Source organism: Cololabis saira, unplaced genomic scaffold, assembly GCF_033807715.1.
Source record: "Cololabis saira isolate AMF1-May2022 unplaced genomic scaffold, fColSai1.1 scf062, whole genome shotgun sequence".
Lineage (NCBI taxonomy): Eukaryota > Metazoa > Chordata > Actinopteri > Beloniformes > Belonidae > Cololabis > Cololabis saira.
The window spans coordinates 93,225-104,846 of NW_026906226.1; the positions used below are offsets into that span (position 1 = coordinate 93,225).

At 40.0% G+C, this 11,622-nt stretch overlaps 1 protein-coding gene across 1 annotated transcript; it reads right to left on the reverse strand.

The window, feature by feature from the left end:
• Positions 1 to 6,238: 6,238 nt before the first annotated feature.
• On the reverse strand, positions 6,239 to 9,273 carry LOC133436708 (uncharacterized). The gene is made up of 13 exons (XM_061717239.1): positions 9,169 to 9,273; positions 8,989 to 9,058; positions 8,672 to 8,775; positions 8,309 to 8,581; positions 8,097 to 8,190; positions 7,875 to 7,945; positions 7,487 to 7,741; positions 7,322 to 7,342; positions 7,100 to 7,228; positions 6,818 to 6,880; positions 6,618 to 6,698; positions 6,318 to 6,383; positions 6,239 to 6,250 (listed from the first exon to the last, which is right to left on the reverse strand). Exons 1-13 carry the CDS (start codon positions 9,271 to 9,273, stop codon positions 6,239 to 6,241), a joined length of 1,344 nt encoding a protein of 447 aa, XP_061573223.1.
• Positions 9,274 to 11,622: the final 2,349 nt, after the last annotated feature.

Sequence of the window (11,622 nt, forward strand, 5' to 3'; positions counted from 1 at the left end):
ATCTCATTTCGGCGGCAGAAAACGTTAGGAAAAACGTCGGCTTGCCCAACTGTCTGACCATGGCGAAAAGATCTCGCAGCGTTTTCTCCCAATACGCTGGAGTGCCTCGGAGGGGTTGCATGAAACGGGTCGCATCCCTATTTTGGATGAGTTGTTCCAGCTCCTCTTTGTCCTGAATCATCTTATTGGAAATTGTCCTCCCATCTTTGGTGAATTTCTTCCCCTTGCGTGTTTGGATGGACATGCTGTTCCTAGCGATGTGCGTTTCCGTCACAAACTGGGAAAAGAACAGATAACTCTGGTCCCTCGCAAAGCGGGCATCCACAGAGAAGAGCCTTGAATTGAAGTACACACTTGGGGACAGATGGATTATTCTGCCCTCATCCAAGGTGTTCTCTCCGGTTGGGAACTGAACAGGAAAGGCCATGGCTTCAAGCTTAGGAATGGCAAAGAAACCGACAGGTTTGTTTCCTTGGGCAGGAGCAATGCTAAATATGCCATCCCCATATGACAAAACCTCCTGTGCTATGTCAAGAGGCTGCATGCACGTGTCCAAGGCCAGACCAGGCCTGAGGTCTTCCTTTTCCTTGTCGTCGTCCACCTCATTGGGCTGCTTTTCACCAGATGTGCCTGCAGCGGGTTCCATGTCTCCTTCCGGATGTCTGGGCTCCATGAGCTGTGCAGCATCTGGGGCTTCCTGTGGAGCATCTCTCTCTTCGAGACTTTCAAATTCAGCACAGTCATCAATCTCAATGTTGCTGTATTCTGAATGAGTCTCTCGCAGTATCCTTAGCCCTGCTAGCACATTCTTCATGTTAACTGTGTAGAAGTGCTGATAGCCCTTGTACTTGATGTTGCGCTTCAACTTTACTTGCAACAGCTGGGCTTGGGCGCTGGGCCTCGGAAGAGCATTGACTGTGGTTTCCATCTCTGATGGTACACACACAACTGCTCCGTGTACTGCTCTTTGACGTCCTTTGGGCAAGGCAACTATCTTTGCAAACGGTAAGATCTTTGCAATCAATTGCCTTTCCAGCACGTTCAACTGTTCGAGCTCTGGGGGAATGGGTGCGAGCTCCAGGTTGTTGCAAGCTGCCATGGACGGCATTCGTCCTCTGGCCAAGTGGCTGTCACAGGTGTGGCAGATCCACTCCCGCATCCTGTCCTGTGGAACGGTGCATGGGGCTGAGCAATCGGTGTCACAAACGTGGACATACTTACCTGTCAAGCAAGCAGCCACCACGCAAATGTTTTTAATATATTTGGCTCTGTTGCAATGCCTTACCTGATTGGGGAACAGAGCTCTGTGACACACTGTGCAGACATGTGTGGGCCCATGTCTAATTCTTTCCCGAAATACCGATATGGCTTCTACCATCACAGGGTTAACCACAGGCTGTGCAGTTTCCGGGCGGCAGTTTACGATGTCCATGTATTTCCTCTTAATCCTGAGTGCACACTGCAACTTGTGACGAATACGAAGTGCAGCATCTTTAGCGAGTCTATCCTTTTTGTTCTGGATGCAGTGTTGTATGTGACGCAGCCTGAACTCTGGGTTGTGGTGATATTTCTCGCTCACGTACTTTTTCTGTTTGATTTTAAAATGAGGATCAGTGCTATACCTCTCGCCTATGTACTTTTTCATTAAACATTTCTGTTTGTTTTTAAAATGAGGATCAGCGCTATACCTCTCGCTCACGTACTTTTTCTGTTTGTTTTTAAAATGAGGATCAGCGCTATACCTCTCGCTCACGTACTTTTTCTGTTTGTTTTTAAACTGAGGATCAGTGCTATACCTCTCGCCTATGTACTTTTTCATTAAACATTTCTGTTTGTTTTTAAACTGAGGATCAGTTCTATACCTCTCGCTCACGTAGTTTTTCTTTTTGATTTTAAAATTAGGATCAGTGGTGTATCTCTCCTTCCGGTACTTTTTCATGAAGGTTTTCTGTTTGCTCTGACTATCCAGATCCATCCAACTTCTTTTGATGTAGTACTTCTTTTGTTTTCGATGATAACGGTCTTTCGCGTATTTGGTTTTAATCGCCTGCAGTTTTGTCAGCCTAAATTCCAAACTGCTGACATATTTCTCTCTCTCATACCGCGCTCTATTAGTTGTGCTTGTACCATTGTCTACAGGTGGTACATGTTGCTTTTTGCACTCACTCGATCTACGCATAGCCTTTCTTCGCATCTGTGTTGGGATTTTCGAAAAAACCTTCTCTGTCGTGGGACGTGTTATGTTGACGCGCTGACTCAAGTCCTGATTATTTGGTTGTCTGAAGTTAGTTGTCTGTGGGATATTGGCTTCCTCTAACAATTGTGCTTCTGGTACAGCCGTTGATGGATTTTTGATGGTCACATCCTCTGACTGTCCAGGCATCTCACTGAGTGTGTGGTCATTTGTAAAGGAAACAGGCATGAACTCATAGCTGCCATAAGGGCCACGGTTTTTAAAAAGCACAAGCAAATGTTTAACCATGCGACTCAATTTAGAGAAGGTCAGCATAATTGCTTTTCCATTATGATGAGGAAAACCTTTGGGAGACCTTGAGTGGGAATCAAAAAACCCGTAGCGTCCGGACCGGTCACGGAACACTGCAATGCACTCAGGAGCGACAATGAGAAACGCAAGGTTGACACCTTGAGAGAGGCTTTTCAGCTGTTCACGAAGGCACAGTCCTCTCCTGCTTCGAGGGCTGCCGTCTACAGCCTTCAAGAAACCAACCCTCAAGTCCGACATGTCCAACTGAACATTGTAGGTATCCGAATCGGTGAAAACCTGTTTCGGCATCTCCTCTATGGTCAAGTGGTTGCTTTTGAACCTTTTGTCCGCCTTCAACTGTTCTTTGATACCTACATAGAGTGCATTCCCCTGTTCAAGCACTCTATCAAGTGAGACCATGTCAAAATCCACCCCCTCCTGGTGGTAGGCGAGAAAGGTCAGAGCCATGCAGGTACACTGGTGATTGCGAGAAAAGGTTCCATACCTCCCATCCTTCTGAGAATGCGACGCCCTCACGGATTGAGTGCGATGGCTCGGACCAACGGCAGGATCCTGAAATCATTTTAAGGAATGTTGTCATTTTTATCATGATGTAACATTTTTCTTTTATGAGTGACGGATCAATCATTATCAATCTCATCATTAATCATAATTCGTTTCATTATCATTGTTAATCTTATATTCTTTAACATACCTTACATGCCTCCAACATATGTAACCAGCAATGGGTGGACAAAGTATTCACATTCTTTACTTAAGTGAAAGTACCAATACAATGATGTAAAATCGCTCCATTACAATTAAAAGTCCTGCATGTCAAATACTGCTTAATTAAAAAGGTACATAAATATTGGTAGCAAAATACACTAAGTATAATAATACACCAGTATTAAAACTAAAACTACCGAGTCCAGTGGTTCAGAACCCTGGGTCAGAAACTGTGTGTGTTTGTGTGTGAGAGAGTGAGTACAGACAGAGGTGCAGCAGTTAAAAGATGTAAATTACCTGGCTGGGACATTTGTGGAAGGTGGACTCCTGGGGCTGGGCAGGGTCAGACGCACCAGGCTCCACCACCACTCTCCTAGGACTGCAAGGCGCTGGCTTGGAGGACACCTCCACGGCTGGTGCCTCCACCTAAAACAATAAATAACTGTGTGAACTGCATTGACAAAATTAAACCATGTATTTTAATACTGTGTTACAATTATTCACTAAATATAACAATAAAATGTTATTGTCTATGGTGTGTCTACTCAAAATACTCAAACAAATCCAAATAAGTATTACTCAAATAAATCAGACAAAATATGACAAACCTGCTGCTTCTCCCGGGTCCTCTTGGAGTCTTGGTGTCTCTCCCGGCGCTCCATCTGATCAAAAAAGTTGATCAATTATTGTTCCTTTAACGTGTATTTTTTCTTTGTCACTTGAATCTGGTATTATCCCACATTTTTTTTTGCTAGTAATAAGATAAATCTTGTCCCACTGGCAGATTTTTTTTACTTATTTCAAGTGAAAATTTACTTGAAACAGGTGAAAATTGTCAAACAAGTTATTTTTCTGGTGTTATTTTTGTGGTAATGACTCTAAATCAAGGGTATTCAACTAAAACATACACACACACACATATATATATATATACATATATATATATACATACATATATATTATTATAATTTTGAATCCTTTGTTTGAACATGGTTAAAAAAAATGTCATTGTCAGCACTTGACTTCTGCAAAATCTTATACCAATGTGGAATAACTTAATGAGAAAAGAAAATATTATATTTTCACGTTAATGTAAATATTTTGCTATTGTTGTACTTCCAGTATTAATTCTTATGTAAATAAATATATTCTATATTATCACACACACACACACACACACACACACACACACACACACACACACACACACACACACACACACACACACACACACACACACACACACACACACACACACGTCTCAGAAAATTAAAATATAGCTATAAAGTTCTTTATTTTCTGTTATGCCATTAAAAAAAAATGTCATACATTCTGGATTCATTACAAATCAACTTACTGTAAATATTGCAAGCCTTTTATTATTTTAATATTGCTGATTATGGCTCACAGTTTAAGATTCCCAGAATATTCAAATTTTTTGAGATAGGATATTTGAGTTTTTTAAGCTGTAAGCCATGAACAGCAATATTAAAATAATAAAAGTCTTGTAATATTTCAGTTTATTTGTATTGAATCCAGAATGTATGACATTTTTGTTTTTGTAATTGCATTACAGAAAATCACAATATTCAAATTTTTTCCTGAGACAGTCCTGTAGATTGTCATTAAAACATAAAAAAATGATAATTTGCATATCCCGAGACATTCCTAATAATACTATTTAATATATTCCATACTCCTAAGATATTATTTTTAGATATTTTTATCTAATATTTTACTATAATAATCGTTCTTGCGTTTCCTCATTGTTGTTAGCTTGTATTTATATTCTTTATATTTGCTTTCTGCGTCTTTAATTTTCCATTCAATGAATTCCTTATACAAGATATTTTTCTTACGTTACGTAGACCTTTAGTGATCCACGATTTAATCTTTAGACACAGAGGCGACACAATGGACTAAGCTGATACAAAGAGTTGACCAAATCTATTTCACTTATCCAGGAGGAGGAGGAGGAACAGACGACATGAGATAGGAGGAGGAGAGGGGAGGAGATATACCTTAGCTGGATAGGATGGTCCCACAGGTGAAGGAGTTTTAATCTTAGGCCTCTGAGAACGCATAACAGCAAATTCAGTAAAATTTAAGACTTTAATGAAACAATGCACTTTAGTCAGGAGGAGTGACTTGTCCCGCTAGTGAAGACATCAGACCTCTGGCCATCTGAATATATAAAGCAGCAAAATTTTACTAAGAGGAAGACTTTAAGTGAGATCATGCATGTTACTGAATATGGAAGCATATGAGGGCTTATATCATTTTCAAATGATGCCTCAGCAAATAGTTACCAATACTCAATTTTAAACTAGAATGTGAAAATTTAAATGCATTTGCAGAAATGCTTTTTCATTTTAAGAATGTGGCTGCATTTTTTGACTCAAAAATCAAATCAATAATATTTAATCCAATTTGCATTTACATTTTTTTGTATTTTATTTTGAAAATTAAATCTCAAACGTCTTTTTATTTTTAATTTGAATAAATAACAAGAATAAGCAGCCTTGAAGAATAAAATTAAAATGCAAATCAGATTATATATTATTAATTTGATTTTAGAGTCAAACAATGCAGCCACATTCTTAAAATGAAAAAGCATTTCCGCAAAAATGCATTTTAATTTGAAAATAGGCCCTCATGTGCTTCCATAACTGAACCGTACTTTTGCAGGTGGAGAACAGCAGGGGGTTTCTAGCTCATCCGAACTACAGGAGACTCCGGTCAGAGGTGATACAAACGGCTGATGACAGATGAGAAGAAACAGTGAATTAAACTGTGGACAATTTATTTAATTTGATGTATTTTGTAAGTGAGAGAGGTGCAAATGTTCAGTGTTATACAGATAAAATCTGAATCAGGTAACTCACCGTCTTGGGCTTAGGAGAAGTCTTGCGATCCACACGCAAGTTCGTGGTGCTGAACTGTCCAGCGGGGGGAAGTGGGGGGAAGCACTCCTCCCGAAAGACAAAACACTCCTCCTGAAAAACAAAACAGGTTGACTTCTGATTACAATCTGTCCTGTAAGAAAAAAAACAAAACAAAGAATGATAAATACATCCTCAAGGAATATTATTTAAATATTAACCTGCGGTTGAACCATCCCAGGTTGAGGAGAACCTGTGGATCTGCGAGGTTCCCTTGGGTGGCTCACCTGTTACCAATGAAAATGTATTTTAAGTGTAATCTGCATCATCAAATAAAATATCAATTAAACTTGAATCATTAAAATTACAAAATGCACTTTTGATAGTTATATGAGAGGAACCATAGTGTTACTGCTCTTAAAACATCTAAATAATTGTTATTATAAATATTATTGCACCTTTTGGCAAACATTAGCCCTATGAACAAATTCTAAACTAATAGAAGAGGGGGAACGGCATACCGTCACAGCAGGGGAGGTTAGGCCTAAAGGCTCGTCCTCGTCCGAACTCCAGAACAATCCGGATGGGGATGTTCCAACCTTCTGAGAAGATGTCATAACATACATATTAAACTTTAGGCAGTGAGGACAGTCTAGACATCTCTGGGCAGAGTGAGCTGCGAATCCCCAGCATGTGTCATTTGTGATTAGAAGTAACATACCTTGTTCACTGGAGAACGGAAGCAGCGACGATACTTTCCCTTGGCTTGGGACGAGGACGCAACCTATAGCATGAAATAAATCAAAATACTTCAAGTCACATCGTTACAGTGAAACAACAATATACATTACAATTATATTTATAGATAGCATAGTTTATTTGAAGACTATTATTATAGTTTATATGACTTTAAAAAATATAGATGTAAAATTAACAGTCAGTAATAAAAAAGGTAACACTGGATAAAATGCCCTCCATCAAGACATAAAAGTTTGACACTGACCTTCTTGGGCTTAGGCGAAGGCTTGAAGTCCGCCAGGCAAGACAGGTGAGAAGGAGAGACTTTCTCCATAGCACGTAGGGCGGTGCTGCTGAAGAAGACGGGGTTCAGTGGGAAAAAGCACTCCTCCTCCTATAAAAAAATAACACAGAAAATCTTCTAATTACATCTTTTTTTTTCTAATTCAAAAAGTAATATTTGAAAAGCCATAAACGAAGCACAAACCTGTGGTTGAGCTGTCCTCCACTGGAATGACAGAAAGCATTGCATTTTATTAAAAAAATAAAAACATTGCAACCTTCATTAATATCACATTAAACATTGTATAAATCACATCACACCATCATACCGTATATTAAGTCTCAAGCACACATAATATGCATCAATTACCTTGCTTTCCTGACCAACTACCGTCCACCGAGACGGATCAGGGGTAGTTGATTCAGGACGAGGGGAAGCTGGAGCAGGAGAACTCTCCCTCACAACCGCTTTAGGAAGGACCTTCCTAAGTGGAGGTGATGGCCTGGGAGAGACTCGCAAGACTGGTGGTGGTGGTGGTGGTGGTGGTGTCCTAAGTTGCTCTGTAGCAGCAGATGAGAGCAACTCAGCGAGGATAGCCATCCCGAAACGATCACTCAGGTGGACCTGCAGAAATAAGCAAAGAAAAAAACAAAAAGGTTTTACTTTCATTTAGCATCTGCCGTGTACTGAAGTCTTAATGGCAACAACAAAGAACTACAAATCAGACTTTTGTTCCACACACAGACATTGTACTTACACCATCATAGCTCCAAAGCGCCAGATTGCTCAGGGGGAAATGCTCCGTAGCGGAGAAGAAGTACTTCACACCTTGAAAAAGAGAAAAAAATAAATTAATTAATCTTCATGTTATACATACATGTATTATGACTTTATATGAGATGCTACACATTTAATTCATGCTTTTTATGCAAGATATTTTCTCAATTAGCTGTATGAAACTCAAATATTTTCCACATACCCATACGAGCAGCCACACGTCGATATTCCTGACGCAGGTGATCCTGGTAGTGAGGGTCACAAGTCAGGCGGGGTGGAAAGTCGACAACAAAAACCTGTAGAACACAAAACCTGATCATTAATAAGAAAATTACACTTTCACTAAAAGTCCCACACAGTCCATATAATGAAATCATCCAATCAACAATAATAAGATAAGAAAGAAAAGCTTACCTTAGGCCAGCGGTTGCCAATGGATTGGAGGAGTTTGGCAAAGTCGTTGGCAGCGTTAGCAATGGTGTTGCGAGTCAGGTCGTTGCTGGGAGCCAGTAGACATACGGCCTCAGGAGTACGAGGAACTACGGCGTTTAGGACCTCGGTACGGAGCTGAGACGCACTGGCCCCCGGAGTCGACATGATGCCAAAGGACAGGTCTTGAGTCTTTGGCATCTGGACAAAACCATCTACAATGGCGCGTAGATGGGAGTCCCCGACAATCAGAACAAGCTGCAAAAATAATAGCATTTCATTCGCATGAAAATCATGAAGACATCAAACGATCAATTATTTTCTTCCAACAGTCAATATATATATTACCTTCTTGTCCGGGGACTCAGGCGGCATGATCAATTTGTTTGGCCGCCCTGTGAAGGGGGAAATTGACCAATGGAGCACTCTGTGGCGTCGCCCGGAGCCATGGCCTGTTTAGAAAAAGATGGAACATGAGACGATTAAAGAGGGATTTCATACCTGTAAAAATCCTACAACAATCACTCTTTACTAGCAGTGAAAACATGCAAGAATGAAAGACAGTTAACAAGCTCTTAGCAGAAATGTATAGTAAGAATACATAATTATTATATTTGATATAATAAAAATTAATTCAATTAATAATAAAACAGCTGAATACTCACGTGCACAAAAGTCGGCACGCGCTTCATCCTCTGACCAGGGCCGTTTGGCTGGGAGTGTGAAACCAGCCGACTAATGACAAATAAGAAACAGATTAAACTTAACTGGACGGTGTAAACGTGTCTCAGTGAAGAGACTGAGTTGTTTAAATGAGTGTTTGTGTCATTTCTGGTCATACATACGTTGTTCACTGGATAGAGGGAGCTCTGGGGGGGGTCTGGCTCATCGACCTTCTCCTTTCTCCAGCGCTCCGCCTGGGCCTGGGACCTCTTTCCCTTTCTCGGCATCCTGAAAGAAAAAAAGAAATCCCTCCAAACAAAAGGGTGTTAAGCCTAAACTAAAACCTAACCTAAACAAGTTATTCTACTCAGTACACGATATAGTTAATATATAGTGTATAATAATATAATAGCTAACAGTACACAAGGTTATAATACGTAAATGTGCGTGAGAGGAGTTGAGGCGGAGAGGGAGATTAGAAAGAGGTGGCGATTAGTTAGAGGGGGAGAGGGAGGGGGAGAGGGAGGAGGAGAGGGAGATGAGGTAAAGATGAGTTAGGGATGAGTTAGGGATGAGTTAGGGATGAGTTAGAGAGATGGGGTTAGAGATGAGTTAGAGATGGGGTTAGGGAGAGATGAGTCAACTAGGACTGGAGCTCAGGAAGCTGCAATGAAAAGACAGATGTACATTAGTTAGGTAGCTACCAATAACATTAACAACTACATTATACATCTTAACATGTCATGTCTGTGGTTAAATTGATCTATTCCTCAACACAAGGCTGTGTGTGTGTGTGTGTGTGTGTGTGTGTGTGTGTGTGTGTGTGTGTGTGTGTGTGTGTGTGTGTGTCTCTCAGTACGTTTACATGCAGCAAAGATGGGATTTCTGATCGTATCAGATAACGACATGCAGAAGATCGGATAACTTGTCTGAGTTTACCTGCTGTTCAGAGATCAGATAACTGGCCAGAGTGAACCCCCCCCCAGATTAAATTCGAGCATGTGCAGACTGCAATATTTATTCTCTTATTGTGGAGGAGAAGAAAACACTTCCGGTTACCTCACTTCACGTAACTTAACCATGGATCTATAATATTAACGAATTTAACGGACTCTGGGAAAATCCCAAAACAGATAAATAAGCAAACTATGCTCTCTACAGGTCTTAAAATGCTACTGCAAACGCAGGTTATAACAGTTCCAATACACCTTTTTTTCCCCTTTTTTCCTTCAAATTCCTTGGATAGAACCTTTAACATCCTTGGATTTTTTTTTCTCAACATTTTGACTATTTCCTCGACATTTTGACTATTTCCTCGACATTTTGACTTTTTTTCCTCGACATTTTGACTTTTTTTCCTCGACATTTTGACTTTTTTCTCAACATTTTGACTTTTTTTCTCAACATTTTGACTTTTTTTCTCAACATTTTGACTTTTTTTCTCAACATTTTGACTTTTTTTCTCAACATTTTGACTTTTTTCTCAACATTTTGACTTTTTTCTCAACATTTCGACTTTTTTCTCAACATTTTGACTATTTCCTCGACATTTCAACTTTTTTTCTCAACATTTCGACTTTTTTGACTATTTCCTCGACATTCTGACTTTTTTCTCAACATTTTGACTTTTTTCTCGACATTTTGACTTTTTTCTCGACATTTTGACTTTTTTCCTCGACATTTTGACTTTTGCCTCGACATTTCGCCTTTTTTTCGCCTTTTTTCCTTCAAATTCTGCCTTTTTTTCGCCTTTTTTCCTTTTTTGACAATCACCCCTCATGCCTACAGGTGCGCAGGTGATGTAATAACAACCTCCACCCACACATACATACACACACAGGGTCGGCAGCCATCTTAGATTCAGAGTCTAAAATGATAGACTAAATGGCTGCCACATCCCACATGTGGATGAAAAATGTACCTGTAACTCATCAAAAATGATCAAAAATGATCTGAAACCGCGCTAAATAAGTACTGTCTTATGTTTTGACCGTGTAGAAAGCATACTGAGTCCAAAAACCGCCAGGAACCGCGAGTAACCGCGCCTGCAGCCACATCCGCCTAAGCGTGATTTTTAGTCCCGCGTTACACCGACGCAGAACCTACGGCGTAAGGTCTGCGTCGATGTAACGCGGGACCATAAATAGGCATACTTAGAGCAGACGCGGGAACAATTGGCCGCGATTCTTTTTAAAAATAAGACATTTAATGGCACATAATGTTCTTTCACTGCATTTATAAAAAGAAATTAACAATACCCGCGTTTATACTTGCATTTAATCAACTTTCGGAATATACTTAAGGGTTAACCTGGGCCGAAATCAAGTCCACAGGTTACCAAAAACACTAAATAATATTAAATATACTCCTTACCTGGTCCACGTTAACGTCGGTCTGCGAGCAGGTTTAATCCAAAGTTGAATTCAGCAGTATTTAGCTTTGACAGCAGTATCCTTCGGGCTCGGAAACTCGAAAGGGGCGTGGCACTGCGGCGCGACGGAATTTATAGAGAATGACACGTGACTTGGTCCGACCAATAGCATTGCTTCATTAATCTGGTTTAAAAAAAAAAAAAATTATAAAATATAACTAAAAAACCAAGCCTTACTTTATCAAAAAAAGAATATATACCTGTT